Source organism: Suricata suricatta, chromosome 1 (genome assembly GCF_006229205.1).
Source record: "Suricata suricatta isolate VVHF042 chromosome 1, meerkat_22Aug2017_6uvM2_HiC, whole genome shotgun sequence".
NCBI classification, from domain to species: domain Eukaryota; kingdom Metazoa; phylum Chordata; class Mammalia; order Carnivora; family Herpestidae; genus Suricata; species Suricata suricatta.
Genome location: NC_043700.1, coordinates 111,994,993 through 112,017,567, shown reverse-complemented (window position 1 = coordinate 112,017,567; position 22,575 = coordinate 111,994,993). Strand labels below are relative to the sequence as shown.

At 34.0% G+C, this 22,575-nt stretch overlaps 1 protein-coding gene across 1 annotated transcript in view; it reads right to left on the bottom strand.

The window, feature by feature from the left end:
- TACR3 (tachykinin receptor 3) overlaps positions 1-22,575 on the bottom strand; it is a 74,285-nt gene that overhangs the window by 29,475 nt on the left and 22,235 nt on the right. Inside the window, exons 2-3 of the mRNA XM_029920546.1 lie at positions 17,249-17,437; positions 14,549-14,699 (exon numbers count right to left, since the gene is read on the bottom strand). Of these exons, the coding sequence (XP_029776406.1) occupies positions 14,549-14,699; positions 17,249-17,437 (340 nt within the window). The remainder of the gene's footprint in view (positions 1-14,548; positions 14,700-17,248; positions 17,438-22,575) is intronic.

Genomic DNA, 22,575 nt, shown 5'->3' with positions numbered 1-22,575 from the left:
AGAGAGAGTGCAAGCTGGGGAAGGGCAGAGAGAGAGAGGGAGACCTGGAATCCGGAATCCAAAGCAAGCTCCAGGCTCTGAGCTGTCAGCATAGAGCGGGGCTCAAAAGCACGAATTGCAAGATCATGACCTGGGCTGAAGTCAAGCTTAACTGACTGAGTCACCCAAGTGCCCCAGAACAGGGTCTTTAAAAAGCTAAATTAGGGTGCAGTGAAGGTCATATGGGTGGATCCCAATATGACTGGTGTCTTTAGATAGGGAGAGAAGTCACAGGAAGATACTAGAGGAAAACAGACATCTACGAGCCAGGGAAAGAGACCTTAAAGAAACCAAACCCTGCCAACACCTTTATCTTCGGAGGCTCTGGAGCCTCGGGAAAATAAATTTCTGTTTGTAAGTCACTTAGTCTGTGGTTGTTTATTACAGCTTCTCTAATAAGTTCATACATTTTCCTTCCGCCTTTCTCCCCCACATCACCTCACTACTCCTAAATCATATCTGGCAGTTATTATGAAAAATAACTGATATGCATATTCTGTTACCTAACCTAGATAATCCACGGTGAGCCCTATACTTACACATGTGGAATTCACATTGCCGCTCCAGTGGCCGAAATGGCTAATTTAACCTGATATCTCTTACTAGTTGCCTCCAGCAGAGAGAGCCCTTGATTCTGAACCCCTGTGACCTAGCTGTCAACTAAAGGGACCCTAAGAAAGAAAATCTCGTTCTTCAATGTATTCTTTGGGTTTTTGGAAGGGAGTTTTCTTTTTTTAGGAAAGAGACTCATAGCTGAGGTCACCAGCTGATGGCATGGGGCAAAATGTGAGGTCTATGGAAATGTTTGCTAGGCTAGCAAGTCTGCTATGGAGATATGCAATACTTAAGTATAAAAGTATACCCTTGCTATCCATCATTCTGTTAACTGAACCTCTATATTATTTTACATGGTCAGGCAACGTATATTTGCAATTGATGAAGTTAGTCCTGCAAAACATTGATGTATTTTTTTCCTTTATGAAAAGAAGCATTTTTTTCTAGCATAGTTTGATGTTAAAGGGATTTAGAGTTATATAATATTATATGCATGATATAAACTCTTTTTACAGACTACACTTCTTAGCTTACTGGAATACTGTATCAAGAATCTGTACAATAGGAGAGTCCTATACCATATTTTACTTGTGGCAGGGTTAAGAAATATATTTATTTAATGAAATATGAAAACTTTTCAAGAACAGTCTAATTCATTCAGGAATAGATAAGTAGACTTCATTTTTAGTGCTGAGGATATTAACATAGTTCTGAAGACATTCACTCTGCAGATTTAAACTAAAATCTTTCCTATGTGCATTGGGATAAGGGGCAAAGTAGCAGGGTAGAGCTCAAGAAGTCTAAATTCCAGACCTCATTCTCCTCTTTAATGATTTTGACTTTTAATAAGTCATATCTGGTGACTTCACATTTTATTATCTATATAATGAGTAGGTAGCTGATTCAAAACCTTATTCTTTCATACATCCGTCCATCCATCCATCCATCCATCCATCCATCCATCCATCCATCCATCCATCCAGAAGCATTATGCTAAGCACTGAGGATACAATAGTGGGTAAGGCATGTCTCCTACTCACTATTCTACAATATATTGGAGGCTTTGCCTGTGGTAAAATGACCCACATTTCTTAGGAACACTGCAAACATAAGCTTAAATTAATCTAATTTTAATCTACCTTATACTTTCAGTACTCTGGTTTCTCTTCAGATCATATAATTTGTTTGTCTTTTTAATTTCTTATTCATTCATTCTCTACTTTTTAGAATACTCTAATAGTTCTTGAACTTAAATACAGCTTAATTCTTAAATGAAATATTGTAAGTGGTTATTAAATAATGTATCATTGTTGACAAAAGTATTTCACTTATGCACACATAGCCTCGCTAAAACTTTTTAAGTTTATATTAAAAACTACTCAAGCAAGGTGAAATCGGAGGACATGTATAGCATTTAGAGAAGGATGTTAGTCTTGGGAAGGGGAAGAGACATTAAAGTTTACAGAGATTTACTTTATCAGATAAGAGGTGGAAAACATTGAAATAAATTCTGACAAGAATCTTGTCAGCCTAAAAGCTGCACTGAAAGTGGAATTAAAAGTCATGAACAAAGAAGAAACTAATACATTAAAGAACAAAGACCAAACTGTTTCCAGATAAGAGATTCCATGTAGAAATATAGAAAATCATGTCAGCACTAAATAAAAAATCTAACAATGGTTTATTTCATTATGAATGGAACATTCAGGGATAATTGAAGGAGGTGAGATGTACTGTGAGTTACATGGACAATAGAATAAGACTGATTTAACTTACGAAGGGAATTTGTTTTTTTAACATTCATGTATTGAGCATTCATTGTAGAAAAAGCTAAATAGGGTTAGAATGGTAACATGAATTATTTCCCAACTTTTAAAAATCTCTTTTACTGACCTTATGCATAATGTACTCTAACTGTATAAAGTGAGACAAGATAGCACAATATTATTTCCTTGACTTTAGTCAAGTTAGTTTAGGATCCAAATCAGATTCCTCTACTTGCTTAATACATAATTTTAAGCAAGGTAAATTCTCTAAGCCATGGTTACATCATCAACTAGGTAGTACCATAGAACCTCAGAGTTAATGAGACCATTAAATGAGAACATACACGTGACTCATGAGTAGGTAGTTGATTCAAAACCTTATTCTTTCATCCATCCATCCATCCATCCATCGATCCATCCATTCATCCATCCATCCATCCATCCGTCCATCTATCCATCCATCAGTGCTTAAGTTTCTGATATTATTATAATTAAAAATACTTAATAAAGACACATTGAGCATCAATGTTATCAAATCTAGATTTTATAATCATAATGGCCACTTATTTAAAAATGAATAAAGTAACAGAGGTCCATGGTAGCTTACTTACTATGAATTTGAATGAGAGTTGAGTCACTTAAAAAATGGCCATGTGGTTTTGTGAGCTCATTGTCTTAGGGTTTAGATTAGCTATATTTGCTTTATTTATTTATTTTTTTTACCACAAGTTTCCCTAAGTTTTAGCTCTTGTTCCAACAAATGTGGTCTTTCGAAATGGAAACTGGAGAAAGTATATAAATACAAGTCAGTACCAATCAATCTGTCACCATGCTGAATAAACGTCTAGAGGCATCCCCTGCTGACAAAGTGTCAGAAGCTGAAGACTACACATGACTATTAACACAGCCTGTATGATAATGATGCAAAATTAAATAGGAATAGAAGAAAACAGGTGATAGTCACTCTCTTCCTTTTGGAAGCATGAAAATAGCTGCATAAATGATTACTTGGCAATTCATCTCTTTCAAAGAATATTTTACTAACCTGTTATTAAGCGGTTACCTCTAGTAAAGAGGAACCATGCTACCTGCATTGGTTGAAAGGTTTTTTAAACTAAATTGGAAATAATAAAAAGTTGAAATAAAATAAATATAAGTAGAAGCAGGTAGTTCTGGCAAAAGGAGTTTTCTCTGCTCCTCTGACTTGGGCTTCATGAAGTTGTTGGTGTAGAGAATGGAAGGAAGGAGCAAGAGAGATGAGCAGAGGAATTTGGGCTCATAATGCTCAGCAGGTCCTTGTGCCTATGTTCACTATCATTATCCTTCAGAGGGTGTGTTAGAATGTTCTTCTTATGAAAATTTTGAATCAGTACAGAATAGATTGATTGAAACTTGTGCTCTTAGATTACAGAGGTATGAAACATTTCCTCCAGTCATAACCTGAGTTGTCATCATCATTAGCACGAGTAAGTGTTGCCTCTGCTGGAACATACCTCCAGCTGTATACAGACCATTTCCACCTTGCTGGATTCTCGTGAAGGGAATTTATCTTCACTCCAAATTGCTGGATATGCTCACAGGCTTTGTATTTTTTGTCAATAGAATCTTAATTTTCTCAGCAATTGAGCCTTTAAATAGAACTTTTAATTTTTTCCCTCTCAGACTTCATATCTAACCAGTCAGCAAACTCCAATGATTATTTTAAGTTTTTCACATTGATCTCTTTCTATTTCACCTTTACCTTCTCTAACTTCAACTCTCTTGCTTAAGTATCTCTAAAGTAAGATAAAACCTCTCCTATATATCCTGGAGCATTATTGTAATTGTAAAGTAAAATAATGTACAGATAATGTGTTATAAAGGTTATGAAATTGAGAAGTTTTTGTCTTGTAGATTCTGAGCTAGTTTCAGATTTCATTATTGCTTCCTTGCCTTACCATCTAGTGTAGTGCTGTGGTATATATAATGACATTATGTATATTTTTTATATGAATACATGTATATATAATAATGGACACAGAACTACTGCAGATAAACATGACCTTGTACTAGAAGCATAAATTGATACATGAAGTATTAATGTTTCCTGTGATTTTCCTACTTGTTTTCTGCTCCATTAGTGTTCCTATGAACACTTGCTTAAGTATATGTCAAAACACGTATTTTTTCTTTCCCCCAACTAGATAGGGCTGGGGGTAGGAGACAGAGGTGAAGGGGTGGCTGAGATCAGAAAGAAAGAAATGTAGGGACTGAAGTGTTATAAATTAGAAGCATCAGTTTTATTTTAATATATTTATATGTATTTTATAAAATAAATATATATTTATATATTTTCTATAAAAGAAGAATCAATTTTATTTTTACGTGGAGGGGACTCCACACTGAACTCACCTTAAGTGTGCATTTTTCCATCCACATATCCCTATATGATACATCCCTGCATGATACATGATGTATCATGATAATATATATGACTTTGGTTGCCTGAGTGGGGTCAGAGGCATGAGAAAAAACTTCGGTGTGTAAATAAAATCAGCTGCACAGAACCCATTAGTGAACATTTTTATATATTTAAAATATATGCCTCTTCAGTTTGGTAACTGCATGCAGTCTTAGTTTACTGATGAATGGTTTATTAAGAATTAATTTTTAAGTTGATTGCTGGTACTAGAAATAAATTTTAAGTTGACTGTTGGTACTGGGAAAGCATTAGTTTTTCAAAACATTGTTATATATTTTGGTTAGTTTAATCTTCAAATACCTTTTAGCTCAGAATATGTCAATAAATATGGGGCACTTGGCTGGCTCAGTTGGAGGAACAAGTGACTGTTGATTCCAGGGTTGTGAGTTCAAGCCCCAATCTGGGTGTATTATTAAATAAATAAAACATAAAAAATGAAGATTTAAAAAAAGAATATAAAAAATAATACAATAATATAATTCAATTGTACTATTAGTAATTAAAAAAAATAGGTAAAGAATTACTTTATTTTATTTACTTTATCCCCCTTGAGCAAAGTACAGAAAAGGTCAGTGTAATAGAGAGGTTAAGAACACGTTCTCTAGAATCAGATTTATTGGTTTCAATCTTTATCATTCAGTAGACTAGGCAATTCCTTAACCTATCTATTGACTGCTTCTTCATCTGTACAATGAAATGATAATAGTTCCTTCCTCACCTGGTGGTCAGAATTCAATTGGCTAATCTATTTAAAGTACCTAAATCAAGTGTCTGGCACATAACAATCACAATAAATTCTTGCTGTTTTTATAAATCTACCATAAGCATTATTCTTTTTATTGGTCTTCATAATTAGGTTTATTTTTGTCTCATGAACAGATGAAAGTAAGTTCAGACTCGAATTGCATATTCATGAGCATTAGGTACCAGACACTTTAATACATATATTATCTTGATTAGTGCTCATCAAAAAGTTTCTATAAGAGAAATAGTATTTTGGTATTTTATAAATGAGAAATGGAGGATAAGAGATTAAGAGTCAGAAAACCAGTACCTGACAAGACAGGAATCAAACCAGCAATCTGACTCCACAGTTCATGTTTTGTTTTGTTTTGTTTTTCCCATTAACACTGCACAAATATGTTACATGTGTCTACATTAGGTATGATGTCAGAAGTGCAAGGAGGTCATGATGGCCCTTTTGTTACAAAGAAATCTTTACTTACGGTTCAAGAAACTTAGCAAAAATAAGTATATATGTGACACAATACAGTTGAAATACACGTGACACACAATAAGAATTGAGAATAGAGAAAAAATATTTCAAATTCCAGAATTCTATAAGCAAAATGTTAAAAGAATATTAGTTTTTGTAAGAATTTAATAGTAGAATTACTAATTTACTTCAATTTACTATATTATCACAGTAAATGGGAGTAAACACTGGTTGTGAAATAAGTAGTTGGTTTATTGTTCTTATGCCTTTTTAGAGCAGCATTGATAAAAATATGGCAGGCACTACTCAGAAGTGCTGACTTGAATTTAATTTTGCATTAAATAAAATAAATTAATTTTCATTTCTTGTTATAGTAGCTGTACTTGGTGTTCATTCATTGGGTCCATGTGGCTAATGATTATCACATTGGGCACAGCCGAAATGGAACATTTTCTTCATTGCAGACATTTCTATTGGACAGCACTATTCTAGAGTAACTTAGGAAGTGTAACAGAATGACCAGGCAGAAGATTTTAATGGGCAAAATATTGACTAAGGGTAGCTGTCAATTCTTTGCATTGAGCGTAATGGAAGGAATGGTTATCTTGCATTCCATAGCACTCAATGAGCTCCATGTGCACAACTACCAGCTGTGTAAGTTTGGGCAACTTTCACCTTCCTAGAGCTTTAGTTTCCTGATTTATTGAATGGAAGGAAACACTTTCCCTGAGGACTACTTACTGGGGACACTATGAAGGTCAGTACAGACAATATATAAGAATGCATCTTGTATAATACAAGTAATAGCCATAAGGTATCATTCTGAAACTGGGTCTTTCAACTAGTTCTCTAAAAGAACACAACCCTAAAAACTTATGTCCACGATTCAAGTCCAAGTTCTGCCACTTACTAGTTTTATAAGTTTCAGACTTGGTTTCATCTTTCTGAAAGGCAAGAAAAATTCACATAGATATTGTGAAAATTAAAAAATATATATGTGAAAGAAAGTCAGTGTAGGTGGGTGGTTGGACGGATGAAAGAAACGGAATTAAGAACACACACACAATGTAGGTCAATATTATGTTTAAAAAAACAAATGGCCAACTTTATACCTCTTTGCTTTGCTACCAGTTATGCTTTCTGATCTCTATCATTCTGGCATATATATCCACAGTAAAGTGCTTAAAGTAAGAGATATCAATTACTGAGAACAGTTGTAGGAACTAGGCACTTTTTGGAGACTTAACATGTATTGCCTCATTTAATCTCTATACAACCACATGCATATGGGTATGCATTATTATTATTTTCACTTCATTTAATAGAGGTTGTAGCCTCTCTGAGGCTCAGATAGGTTATACTGCCCAAGAAATGCCCTAGAGTCAGCATTTGAACTTGGCACACTAAGAATCTTCTGTTCCCAATCAGCACATTCAATTGTCTTAAGTAACATAAAAAAATGCCATTTGTTTATCCACTCATCAACCCTTTCCATTTCTCCTTACTAAATATTTATGTCCAGTTCTCCCTAAGTTAATAAGTGTTATCATATAATTCCAAAAACAAAAATCATTTTTAAATAGACAGAATGTTTTTATAAAATTTTTATGTAAAAGTAAACAAGTAAAAATAGCTAGGAAGATTCTGGAAGGAAAAAAGACAAATGGAGTGGAGAGTTGCCATATTTATTCACAAAGTCAACATTTCAGCAGATTCTCAATGAATCTGAATATTTGCCACAGCTGACATTGCACGGTGAGTTCTCTTTTAGAAAAATGTGCATATATTATATTACTTTATTTTCTCTGGCTGAGTAGCTAAAGGAAGACAATTATAAGGAAAATTTTCAGGTTAATAGTATAAAGTATGATGTAAATATTAAAACACAGAGAAGTAAATGTGCTATCAAATTATTGATTCACCTTGTTTTAATGGAAATTTTCTAGTAGTAAGAGATTTATAGGCTGAATATGAAAAATTGAAAGTAACTCTTTTTCTCCATGTGGGTGAGCCATTGTTATTACTTTGGTTAAATGTCATCACAGAAAATTTTCCATTTATCTTTTTTGTTAAATTAATATATAGGAAAAAACAAGCAGCTCTAGGCTTCTTGGAAACTGATTTCATCCTTAATGTAATTTATTTCAACTCTAAGTCTTGATAAAATCTACACCCATCTTAATAGAAATCACTGATTTATTAAAAGCAGTAAAATGAACCAATTCTGGTTTAAATGTCCAGCATTGAATTCTGCATTCAGTTTTAGGTTCTCCATATTGAAAATGATAGACAATTGCATGAGAAGAAGGAAATACCAAAAAGAATCAAATGCCTGCTAGGTATTAGAACCAAACATGGTGCTAGGTATTAGAACCAAAGACTTTTAATCCCAAATTAAAATTTAATCCCTTCTTCCAATCTCCACAGTCTTCAGTAAACAGCGCCTAATAAAGTTAAAGAGATGTGTCTAAGATTGCATTTTGATAGGGCAATAACTAAAATAGAAATCACTGACATTTCAGTCCCTGCTCTTTCTGGTCAGCCGTGGGATCAAGATCATACAGTGTGGACAACCTATCATGCATAAGGCACTGTGTTCTTGGCCTTCCTAGTTATTAATTCAGTCATCTAATATTCTTTCTCTATCTGTAGACTTATTTATTTGGCCATAGAATTGATATTCATGTTACTAATCAATTCTGAATGAGCTAATACTAAGGGTAGAGCTCTGTGGCAGCTCCTCAAAGCCTCCATTTAGACTAACTTCATCCTCTTCATCAATACACGTGGAGCATCCGAATTCAATCAATATTAATACAATTTGCAACAGGGTCGTTTTTCTTTACCTGATTTATAAGAATCTTACAAGACAGCACTTTTTTCTGATATCAGACCAACTTTGTCAATGGTCTTTCCACAATAGAAACTTTACTAAATCACCTTTGATGAATGAATTAAAGTTGATCAGATATAGTTCTTGTTAGTGGTTTCCATTCTCTATCTAGGCTCATTTATTTTTCTTATAGATGCATTTAATAATTATAATAAAAATATTAGGCTATGTTTTATGTTAAATGCATATATCTATTAATAAGTATAATTTATTTTTTCCATCTTGCTTATCACTGGGCTTCTGGAATTTAAATTTTACATAGTTACTCCAAGGTGCCAGCAGACTCACACATATATTTTGGGATATATTTTGTCATTGCCAAGAATTTACCGTTATTTATAGGGAAATGTCACTACTTTTTTTCACCCACATTGCCAAAAAGTAATCAATAGCAACTCTTCCTTGTTTCCAAAGTGAATGAGTTCAAATCATAGCTGTGTAGATAAGATCCTAACTCAGATAAGCATTACAATGGTTTAAGAGACAGTTATCTTTAGTTTTCTTCTAAAAACTGAAGGAAATGAAAATATATGGACAAGCTGAAAAAAGTCAAAGTATGTTTGATTTTGTTTACCAAAACATCCTAAATATGAGATGTTAGCACCCCCTACTCACTTCTTCTTTAGACTGCATTTGACTTTAATCCAGAATAGCAGTAAAAAAAGAGATTCATGAAATTTTAGGTTCTGATCAGAGCTATCATTCTAGGATAGATTTTTTAAACTGCAAGTGTATTTTAAATCAACTCATGAGTTATGTACTTGATTTTAAATTTTTTAATGATTATTTATATCTGAGAGAGAGCGAGAAAGAGAGAGAGGCAGTATAAGAGAGAGCAAGAGGGGGAAAGCAGACAGAATATGAACCAGGCTCCAGGCTCTGAGCTATCAGCATTGAACCTGACATGACCTGAATGAGATCATGACCTGAGCCCAAGTTGGACACTTAAGTGACTGAGCCACCCAAGTGGCACTGCACTAGATATTAAAATCTGACTTTTTATATGCCAACACAAAGAGATACAGTTTGAAATTTTGGTGTATAATTGTTATGACTTTAAGTAGATTGCTTTCATACATGATATTTTAGCCAGGGTTTTAGCAGGTAGCCAAAATCTGTGACTATATCCACTAGTATGTAGAATACAGTAGACCAGGGTCAGTTATTTTCTTCTAGACAGTAATTTATTCTCACATTGGAATATAAGCATTAGTATAACAAGTTCAGTAAACAGGATAATGTTAGAAAAACATTCTGTCTTAAAATTTGTAAAAAATATTTCAATTTCAATTTTCAATTTGAATATTAAAGCTATGTATGAAGTAGTACACATTTCCTGAAGGAGGGCTTTGGCAAGAATATTAACCAGTAAGTACAAAAATAAATAGAACTAATGAAAGCCAAGACTTTTGGGATTGTGTGATGTTAATCAATGCTTTATAAATTGCTACTATTTGAAAATACTCCTGTTTTAAGTGCTGAGATTCTCAAAAGATACAAAAATGCTGATTTGAAAGGGCACAGGCACCCAATGTTTATCGTAGCACTATCAACAGTAGCCAGATTATGGAAAGAGCCCAGATGTCCATTGACAAATGAATGGATAAAAAAGATGTATATATATATATATATATATACACACCATGGAATACTACTTGGTGATCAAACAGAATGAAATTGCCATTTGCAACAATGAAGATGGAACTAGAATGCATTATGCTGAGTGAAGTAAGTAAGTCAGAACAAGATAAATAAATATCATATGATGTCACTCATAATGTGGAATTTCAGAAACACAACAGATAAACATAGAGAGAGGGGAGGAAAAATAAGAACCAAAAGAGAGAGGAAGGCAAACCATAGGAGACTCTTAACTATAGAGAACAAACTGAGGGTTGCTGGAAGGCCTGTTGGGTGGGGGGATGGGCTACATGGGTGATGGGCATTAAGGAGGCCATTTGGGATCAGCACTGGGTTTTGAGAATATACGTGATGAATCAGTAAATTTTGCCCCTGAAATTATTACTATATTATATATAAACGAACTTGAATTTAAATAATATTAAAAAATTAAAAAATAAAGTGCCAAGATTCTTGTTAACCACTTTATTATATTAAAGGTATGTTATTATTTCAATATGCATATTTAAATAGACTTATATTGAAAGCCAATGGGTATATAACATACAATAATTTAAAATCTAGAACATTTACTATAAATTAAGAATACCTAGTTGTGCAATGAGGTATACAAGGTGCTTTGAGGTTGTAAAATACATTCATATAAGAAAGAGTTTGTTAATGTAATTATTACCATTTTTTTGGAAGACTGGTTCTATATATGTGACTCAAATGTCAGACAATCCTACTGATTACTTCCTAGCATTTAGTAAGTTCTTAGAGCTACCTGATTTTAATACTGATTTTCAGTTTCAACACTCAAGTTTTAATGAGGAAATATTTCCAGAATATTAACTTATTTTTCAAGATTAATAGTTTTTTTTACCTGGTGTTGGCTAGGACTACTGGTATTATTTTCAAACAATATATATATACCTAGGTAGGACCTATGTAAAGATTGAACAGGGAACTTAATCTTCAGTTATCTAAAAGTTTCATATTAGTTTAATTTTTAAATATTAAATTCTCTTTAACTTAGACTTAGTAATTTATTTTACTGGCTGTTCTTCAGAAAATTTAATCAATACTTGAAATTGAGCATAATTTCTACAGATTGGGAAATGAAAGCAATGTTTCTCAACAATTGCAAAGTTTTCAGTAATTTGAATAAAATGTCTTAAGCTTTCATTTATTCTTGTTCATGTCTATTTGGGAGCTCCACTACTCATTTATTACCAGGAGGCTGGCTGAGGGCTGCTTATGGAGTTGTCTTCCCCCATGGTCATGACGAATTTGAACTATTATAACCAGTATTCTCTTGTTTAATCTCTGAAGTCCAATTTATATTACCAAAGATGTATTCTCTAGAAGATAGCATATAATTAAAAATGCTCATTCAGAGCAAGGTTTATATTTTTGACCCAAGTGGTCATATTAAAACATAAAAACCATAAGGGGCGCCTGGGTGGCTCACTTAGTTGAGTGACTTCAGCTGGGGCCATGATCATGGTCTGTGGGTTCGAGCCCCGTGTCAGGCTCTGTGCTGACAGCTTGGAGCCCGGAGTCTGCTTTGGATTCTGTGTCTCCCCCTTTCTCTAACTCTCCCCTGCTTGTGCTGGTATTTCTCTCTCTCAAAAATAAATATACATTAAAAAAACCCCAAAAAATCGGGGCGCCTGGGTGGCTTAGCCAGCTAAACGTCTCACTTCAGCTCGGGTCATGATCTCAAGGTTTGTGGGTTCGAGCCCCGCGTCGGGCTCTGTGCTGACAGCTAGCTCAGAGCCTGGAGCCTGTCCTCGGATTCTGTGTCTCCCTCTCTCCCTGGCCCTCCCCTGCTCGTGCTCTCTTTCTCTGTCTCTCAAAAATAAATTAATAAAGAAAACATTAAAAAATTAAAAACACCAGGAAACATATGTTTACTAGATAAGAAAAACTATATTCCAAACCACATCATACAATATTTTAATTTTAGATGCAAATAAAGAAATTAAGAGAAAAGCCAGCTCAATTTTGAAAATTTAAATTTTTAGACAAAATGAGTGTTACTTCTGAGATACTGATGACCATACTAATAAGTGCCTGTGAAAGAAATCCAAGGACAAACTGATTTATCATGAGAAGTCCATGGCATGAATGTCATTTTGTATTATTTTAGCCCAGAACACACTCTCGAAATGTTCTCGACCTTTTGAAAGGTCACTCTCTCGGCTTGAATGGGTATTTATACCTTGAAATTGAAGAATAATGAAATAAAAATTAAATATTTATGCCTTACTTTTATTAGATATATAAGGGCAAAGACCAAAGCATTCCCTCTTTAGTTTTCCTGCCCCTGAGACTCAAATCAAAAATAAAGAGGAACATTCAGGTTAACTTTTCATTTTGTGCTAGAAAATATTACATATACATGAGAAAAAGAGAACTATAGTCAACAAATACTGGGCTTATTTTAATCTGTTTAGGAGTAAACAGGGAAAAATGTTAAAAAAGAAAAAAAAATGCCTAAGTCATGAGAAGGAAATGAAGAATGGGAAGCCAAGTGGGTGGTACAAAGACAGACATTATTCTGAAATACATATCAACCATTTAATGTGATGATACCCAAAACATAGCTATCAGGAAATAGCACCTGCAAAGAGTATCTTGCAATACGAACAAGACGTTAGAAAGTGAAGATTGAAATTACAAATTAGAAATGGAAACCATTAATTTAAGGTCACCTTGTTGTTGAAATTTTTCTTGGTTTGATTTTTTTTATTATTTGTTTTTATTTTTTAGATACTAAAGACATAGTTTAGTTGTTTGTGCACTTTATTGTTAAGATAATCTTTTGAAAGAGAAATAAATCCATATTATAGGCTGAAATGACTAAATTAATGTGAACTTCATGCTTACTCTTTTATTTCCAAACACTAGAGACCATGGTGAAATATTAACAACGTAAGTCTTATGTTCCACTATTTACCGATAACAGAGGAAAAACGTATCAGTACTAAAATAGAATCAATTTTCTACATTGGATTTTAAAACCTGATTGATCGTTGTTAAGTGAGTGTTTGTAGGTAAGTGGTTTTTAAATTGTTGAGTGTTTTTTAAGGCAAATGTCCATGTAGTTGGTAGTAGTTCTACATAAATAAGTGAATCATAAATGGAATAAATAATAATTGGCATAATCAGGATGACTCTTTTATCTTTGGGAAAGCATCTCTGATTTGCATTAGGAACACATTGACTGGAGAGAGGGACGATGGACTAGATGACTCTAAGATTCTTCTTACCTCCACACATGTTTTAAAAATCTCACTTATTGAGTCACATGATGATAGTAAAAACATCTTAATGAAAAAAATAATCCCAGTAAAATGTCAAGAGAGTAATCTTTAGAGGCTTTTTGTTTAATGAGAATTGTTCAAAAGCAAGCTTTTTCAGGGCACCCAATAAGTTGTAGAAGAGTATTAATGTAGCCCCTCTCTTAACCAGACATCCTTAATGGCTATGTATAGATGGGGATGAGGGAGGGGAGGGGTGGGGTAAGGGGGGAGAGGAGGGGCAGGAGGCATGGGAGAGGGATAGGAAGATAGATAGTAGGAAGCTAACACACACTAAGATCCATGGGATAAAGGAAACTGCTGGAAGATTAGGGGACATCAGGGGCATTCTGTTCATTAAAGGACAAAGAGCTACAGCTGCAGAAATAATCACTGGGCCTTAAAGTGAAATTCCAGAAATTTCAAGTGGAGTAATTGAGAATAGTCTATAAAAGGTAATAAAAGTCCTGTAAGAAAGGAAGTGTCTATTTCAGACTGATTCTGTACACGGATAGTGCTTATAGAAGAGAAAAAGAAATTAAAACAAAAAAGTTGATGAAAAGAAAGAAAACAAGATAAAAAAATAGGAGTAAAGCATTAAATCGTATTATATTAAAATGCCATAAATAGCTTTTTTCCCCTCTGATGGGCCACTTACACAAACGCTGGGTAGGATTATATGAACAGTACCTTTCTTTTAGCCTTTAGTTGCTCATGGTACTTGTCACAGGTGTCTCCTGGGATCTCTCCTCCCCAAAGAGTAATTCCAACAATGGTGTAAGTGACGCCCATGACCAGCAGTGGGAAACAGTACACCAGTATAATGACAGTAATATGGTAACTGCAAGAAATAAAACAAGCAAAACATGGGGAAGAGCATATTGAGATGCAGTATGTGGGGAACTTCGAATTCACTTCCTTTTAAATCGTAATTGAAAATTCCAAAGATTGTTTCCACATTTTCTCCAAGTCCTCATTTCACAAATCTATCCTGCTCTTGTCTACTACAGTCATCCAAATGCTACCAGCTGATCCTTGTCAATCTTTGATTCATGTACAAAAAGTATAGCTGCATTGCGTGCTAATTTAACCTGCCCATGCTCTCCTTGCCTAGAGGTTCTGGACAAATGTCATTTCTCTGCTTGGTAATGGTTGAGCTAACCTAACTAAATTTATCATCAGAGAGAAAGAGATGAGACAGAATCAACAAATCAACTGACAGGTATTTTCTTATATGTAAGATTATTCTATGTACCCCTGCAACATCACTCATATTTGAAATAAATTGTTTTTTATCCAAATAAAAAAAATGTAACTAGATATTCTAAGCCATGTTGGATTCACAAAATATATGACTATAATTTTTAAAAATCAGGAAAGACATTTACATGCATTTCTAATGTTATGACACATTTGATAACATTATTAATTTGGTAAATAACATTCAGGTGTGTTAGTCACATCAGTGTCATGATACTATACATTAGCAAACTAAATTCTACACTTTCATAGATTTCAATCAGAATGATAAGGATGTAGAGGCACCTGGGTGGCTCAGCTAAGCATCTGACTTTTGCTCAGGTCACTATCTCACAGTCAGCACAGATCCTGCTTCTGATCCTTTGTCTCACTCTCTGTCTGCCTCTCCCCTGTCTCTCCTTCTCTCTCAAAAATAATAAGTAAGTATTTTGCTTATTTTAAAAAATGATAAGGATGCAGTTGGAGAGGAATAGGAGGGCAACTGATAATATAACCACACAATTAGAACTTGTATAAAGTCTTGTGTAGCTTCCTCTAAGGAAGACTTTAAAGAAATTAAAGAATTTGGTGCACTAACTTCTCAATACCCATTTCTTCATAAAGGGAATCTTAAACCTCCTTGCCTTCCCATTTCCTGATAGTTTATTAAGTATTGAGTTACAGTCAGTGGGAAGCGATTCATTCAAAAATTTATTTAATTATTATGATTACTTAATTTTGTTATACTGATTTATTAATATCAGAATAGCAGTACTCAGTTTAATAACTGGTGCCTGCTTTTCCTTCAGTAAATACTTCCTAATATTTTTCTTGAAATATCTGGACTCTGAGAAGTCAGAGAAAACAAATACCATATGATTTCACTCATATGTAGAATTTAGAAAAAAACCAAATGAGCAAAAGGAAAAAGAGAGAGAGAGAAATTAAGAAACAGACTCTTAATTGTGGAAAACAAACCGATGGCTACTGGAGGGGAGGTAGGTGAGAAGGGGTGGGTTAAAAAGGTGATGAGGACTAAGGACTTCACTTCTCCTGACGAGCACTGGATGATGTATGGAATTGTTGAATCACTATATTGTACACCTGAAACTAATATAATAATGTACATCAACTAACTGGAATTAAAATAAAAACTTAAAAACAAATCTGGACTTTGGGTAGAGAAGTTTGATAAAATGGCTGCTTTAAAAGATGACCATTATATTAAACGTCCTACTTCTGTGCTAACAGCTCAGAGCATGGAACCTACTTTGTTTTATTCTGTCTCCCTCTCTCTCTGCCCCTTCCCCACTCATGCTCTGTCTCTCTATCTCTCTCTCTCAAAAATAAATAAACATTAAAAAATTTATAAAAGATTACCATTATATTTGTATCATTTGTTATTTTTTAAAGAAAAAAATAGGATACTACATTATATTTTATTGAATTAAATTTAAATTATCAGAATAAAAAATGCAAACAGTTGCCCAATTACTTTTTTCTTTTGCTCTTCTTAAGATGTGTCCAAAATATGAAATACCAACTTCTCACATATAGCATTTATATTTATTTTCCAACCTAGTGTTTATGTTTCTGTAATACTAAAGCAAAGGAGCACCAAGAAACTGCCAGAACTGCCTTTCCCTCTCCAGGGCTTTAAAAGGACAACCAACACCCTTGGGCTTCAGTTCTTCCCTTCCCATTCTTTTCTCAATTTATAACAATCCTGCTTTCCTTTGTGCCTTGCTTTCATCTCCAGGGATTTTTATCACTTTCTCCAGGAAACTCTCTGGAGTTACCCCATATAAAAGCCATCCCCTTTTTCCTATTAGAAACCTTTGTAACTTATAAAACTCATTGACCATATCATATTGTAGTATTTTAAACGTTTTTTCTAAGATTTTTTAAAGTAATCTATACCCCCAGTGTGGGTCTCAAACTCATAATCCCACGGTCAAGAGTTGCTCTTCCAACTAAGCCAACCAGGCACCCCGTGTATCATTATACTTAAATGTTTCTCTTTTCCCAAGTAACATATGAACCCTTGAGGGGAAATGTTTATGTCTTATTTGCTTGATTGTTGCTCCCAACCTATAGTTCTTCAAGTGTTCAATAAATTGAATTGAAAACCACATTAGAGAATTAACTTACGTGAAATGTTGTTTAGGACCCTCTGGCCATTGCACGTAGCAAAGAGTTCGACCTGGCATGACTTTAATTTTGGAGTAAAGACACTGAGGGAAGGCAAGTAGAAATGCTAGAATCCAAATACTTCCAATGACGATCTTGGTTGCTGTGGCAGACAGTCTGGGTTTCAAGGGATCAATAATGGCCATATACCTATATAAAAACAAACAAAACCATTTTGTGGGTTCTCTTGCTAGCAGAGGTAAAAATGGAGTTTTGAAGGAGTTATCTGTCTCTGGTAAGCAGGTTGATGAGGATTTTGCTTTATAGAGGCTGCATAGAATGATAATCATGGGATAGTATTAAGAATCAGGCAGATTGAGGTTCAAATCCTATTCTGTCACTTATTCAAACTTTTTGAAACTCAGCTTCATTATTTTAAAAATAGAAATAAGAACATCCACCTCATGGGGTGAAGCCAAGATCAATAAAAATACTGTAAGTGAAAGCTATTGATTATTTGGTGCTGTGCCTTGCACATTATTAGAATTCATAAATGTCTGCTGAATGGAACTGGAAGAGTGCATAGTAAGTGCTTAAAAATATGAGTTCTATACCTCAAGACCTCCAGTTTTCTTCTGTATGTTTAACTTTTTAGAAAAAAATTCTAGAGAACTAATATGTCTAATATCTATCTGATTGACAAAAATGAGGAATCCCCATAAAGGATATCATCAACAACTCCATTTAAAAATATTGAGACAAGTTCAGGATTGAATAAATCAAGTTTGACTGAGGCTATGCCTTGCTATTACCTCTGAAATTGAATTCATGGTTTACCATGAAAATCTTTGTAGTGCCTATGTAACTATGTATAACATAATGGTTACAGACAAATATATTTGAGGCTCTCAAAACCACACATGATTTTAAGAAATTGGAAACTCTGAACATGGTAACAAAAATGAAGTTGTATTCAGTTAGTAAAATATGAACAATATGTCTGGGAGAATTAATTTATAGTTTCAAATTGTCAAATACTGGCTATTTGAGGAGAATGTTAACTATAACTTATACAGAAAATTAATTATATTTTTACATTTCTATCAACAAAGTATTGTTGAAATTGTTTTTGCTATTGACCATTATGGGTTTCTCAAGTATATTTTGATTTATACAAAATTTTAAAAGGCAACAATATAAATAAAGAATGTTACTTAAGTCCAAAACATCTTAATCTTAAGAATAAATATTTCAATATAAGAATAATTTTTTAAAAATTTGTTTATTGCTCTTTGTTTTGTTACTATTAGGCAGAACTGGACCATTCATAGATAATATTAGAACATATTTCTGTATGACTCATCATATTAACTTTAGTTGAAATTTACTTAAAGGAAATATCCTTAATTTATTATGTATGACAACTAGGAGATAAAAATAAAAGTTAGGTCTGAAAAAAAATCATAAAAAAGTGTCATAGTTTTGGAAAATAAGGTGAACCACACAATGAAAATAAAATGCCTAATTTTGAAATTGAGAATTGTTTTCTAATTTACCTCTTATGCTTATGCTGGTAAATAATAGCAACACTTACAGACTGTCATCCACGAACAGGCAAGTTATTATATACATTATATATACTAAACATCCAAAACAGTCTAATCGACAATAATAATATTATTATTTCTATTTTACATAAAAGGAAACAAGCGTAAAGACATTAAGTAGATTGCTCAAAATGACCCAGATGGTTAAGAGCTGGAATTCTAAACAGTTCTGCTAGTCTTCAAAGTCCATATGGATACAGATGGAAGACTTTGAATGTGGAGGTTCATATAAGGAATTGTGGAAGAGAAAGAAAAATATATAAGGTAGATGCTACCCAAAGGATTCCATTTTGGTTCTGAATACAAAAGCGTCTGTGTGCAATATTAAAGACAAAAGACAAGCATAGAAAGGCAATAATTATAGTTGGGTATTTCTGTTTCCACTGCTGTTGATAATGACTCTCCACAGTATTTCTCTCATTATATTGACTTGTTGCTTAGTGGGCATTTCTAGAGTCAAGCACAGCACTTATCAATAAATTTTGTTGTACTGAACTGAATATTCCTCAACTCTATCATATCTTTTGCTTTTTATGAATGCAGTTCGGATGTTTAGAGAGTTGATATTTTGAGACTAAAAAGAGAATTTGAGTGACATGAGCAGGGTTAAAATCCCGTACAACTATTACAGCACAGATAATTCAAAATAAGGTACAAGTTGCTTATTGATTTTGTTGGTGAATTACTCTGTACTACAGAAATTATTTCTTAACAGATAGAATATTGTTTTATTTGAATTATATGAAGACAATCAATTTATGTTCTCATTAACACTTCAGTGAAGACAGAAATTTAGGAACTTCAAGCTGACATTTTTGTCATTTCTGGTCTGATGTGTTATTCATTCAACCAAACATTTACTGAATGCCTTCTGTGGCATTCCAAACACTATCATGAAACAACAGTGAGAAGAAATTACCTTCACAGAGCTCACAGTCTAGTGAAGTAGATAGATACTAGCCAAAGAACCTAAAATAAACAAAATTACAAATATGATATGTGTTAAAAAGGAATATATAACCATGTGAATGCATTTCCTGGGAAAAACATATTTATCTTGTGACTCAGTCTTCCCTAAGACAAGTCATTCTGGGTCGAAATTTGGAAAGGTAACTCGGCAAGGTGGTAGAAGAGTGAGGGTTGCCAGGAAGATTTCTGGAAGAACAAACGACATGTGAAAAACTCCTATGTAAAAGGTGAGTTTTTATTGGTTGAATTGTGTCTCTCTAAAAAAGGTATGTTTAAGTCCTGAGCCCCAGCACCACAGAATGTGACCTTAACCCAATATGACTGATTTAAAAGAGAAATTTGGGAACAGAGAGAAGCATATGGAGAATGCCACATGAAGATGGAGGACGGAATGATACATCTAAAAGCCAAAGTATGCCAAAAACTCCCAGCAAACCACAAAAAGCTAAAAGGAAGCCAGGAAGCATTTTTTACAGTTTTCTGAGGGAGCATGGCTCTTGCCAACCCCATGATTTCAGACTTCCAGCTTCCAGAACTCTCAAGACAGTAAAATTCTCTTGTTTCAAGTCACTGTGTGGCACTTTGGTACAACAGGTCTAAGGAAACTAAAGCAAAGGGTAAGGATGGGGGAAGAACTGTGCCCTTGAATAGAGACTGCGTGTAATGGAAACACAGTGAGTGAAGGAGGGAGTGGTCTGAGATAGGGTTGTAGAGCAGGTTGTAGGTTTTTTGTCCTATGGCAAGTAATCAAGGTGATCAGTCAAAGGAGGAGAATAATTAGATTTTAGTGAGGAGATTTCTAGTATGAACTGAAGGAGGGAAAATAATGAAAGCAGTGGGAATAAGTAAACTGGCTGTTGTTTTGTTTTGGGTGAGAGATGATTGGTGCCTGGAATAAGATGTTACCGGGGAGATTAAATCACAGTAATAGTTTGAGGAAAATAAAGGAATGTTAAAACACTGTAGAAAGGAAGAGCCAGTTGGCCAAAGAAGTAGGTACAGTTGCCAGGCACTGCTGAGAAGACTAATTTGAAATCGGTAATTAGGAATTCATTGGGGCATCAATATTTCCTATTCTGTGACCTTCTCCAGCAATAATAATTTGCTCAAAAGTAGGCATGAAAAAAGTGGATCCTTAGTCTCATCCAAATGAATATCCTCTGGACCCTGAGAAAAAATAATCCAATCGTAGATATAATATCACTCAAATGATTGCCAGTACTTTATTTCTCCTTTAAAGAAATATGCATCTTTGATATGATCACGTTAGCTTTTCCTAGGTTTTTGACTGAGGTTCTCACTACCATTTTTCCTTACCTAAACAGTTTCTCAAATACAGTAGTCTCCTTAGGATGATCATTTCATGTAATAGCTAAGATTGGATTCTTCACTCTTTCAATTAACATATCACTTAAACAAGTTTAATATCACTTTTTATGATCTTTTATAGAGTCTGAAATTCTCAGAAGCATCCATTGAAAGCTCCTATTTTAAATGCCATTTTTAAATCAATTTTCCTTTCCATTCTAAGACAAGACCACGTTCCTTTCCACTTACTTTTCTGATATAACTGATGGGTCTTTTCTGGTTTTTTGATGTCTAAAATAGAATATTTTGACATAACTTTACTAACTTTCAATAAGAAGCCTTTTCCATTTTGCAATTGTTCTTGCTATCTAGTATAATTCTTCCTTTTGTCAGCATCTGTAGTAAGCTCTGTTTCTGGATCTTTATATGCTTCTACACATTTTAAAATTTTGGTGTGAAAGGCAGAGTGCAGCCTTCAGACATGCACTTGATTAACAATGCAAAGAATATTTGCCTCAAATGATACAGATTTTGCTGTTTTCCAGTTTGTTTCTGGCCACAGTAGACAATATTTTAGTCTGTAAAGCCCACATATATACTGATGCCTGCCTGTTGTCTGTGTGAAATAAGGATTGGTTATAACAGCTGCTCATGACCCCTACAGTTTCAACTTCTGGCCTTTGGTGCTAAGCATTTTCTGCTTTGAAAAATCACTAGAGAGAAATAGAACCTTTTTTCTAATGGCATTTTGTAGACAAATTTTATTTAGTGCTTTTTCATAAGTATTTTAAATCAGAGTGAGCCAGTTAATTAATTTGTCATAAATATTGTCTCAGTGAATTTTGAAGGGAACGAGTATTTATTAAAATAAGTTTATATAGGGGCACCTGGGTGACTTAGTCAGTTAGGTGTCCAGCTTCAGCTCAGGTCATAATCTCACAGTTTGTGAGTTCGAGCCCCACATCAGGCTCTGTGCTGACAGACAGCTCAGGGCCTGGAGCCTGTTTCTGATTCTGTGTTTCCCTCTCTCTGCTCCTCCTCTGTCTCTCTTTCAAAAATAAATAAACCTTAAGAAAAAAATTTTAAAAATAAGCTTATATATACATACATTCAAATATATAAACACATATAATAGGAACTTCAGAATATTATCAAGCAAGAAACAAATAACTTATTTACTCAGATTTTTTTTATTTTTATAAGTAAAATTTATAAACTGGCCCTTGAGGAAAATTATACTTAAAAAATAAAGTTTCAGAGGCGCCTGGGTGGTTCAGTTGGTTAAGTGCTGGATTCCTGATTTCGGTTCAGGTCATGATTTCAGATTTCCTGAGATTAAGTCCTCCCTTAGGCTCCATGCTTACAGCACAGGGCGTGCTTGGGGTTCTCTCTCTCCCTCTCTCTCTGCCCCTTCCCCACTTGAGTGTATGCATGCATGTTTGTGCTTTCTCCTTCTTTTTCAAA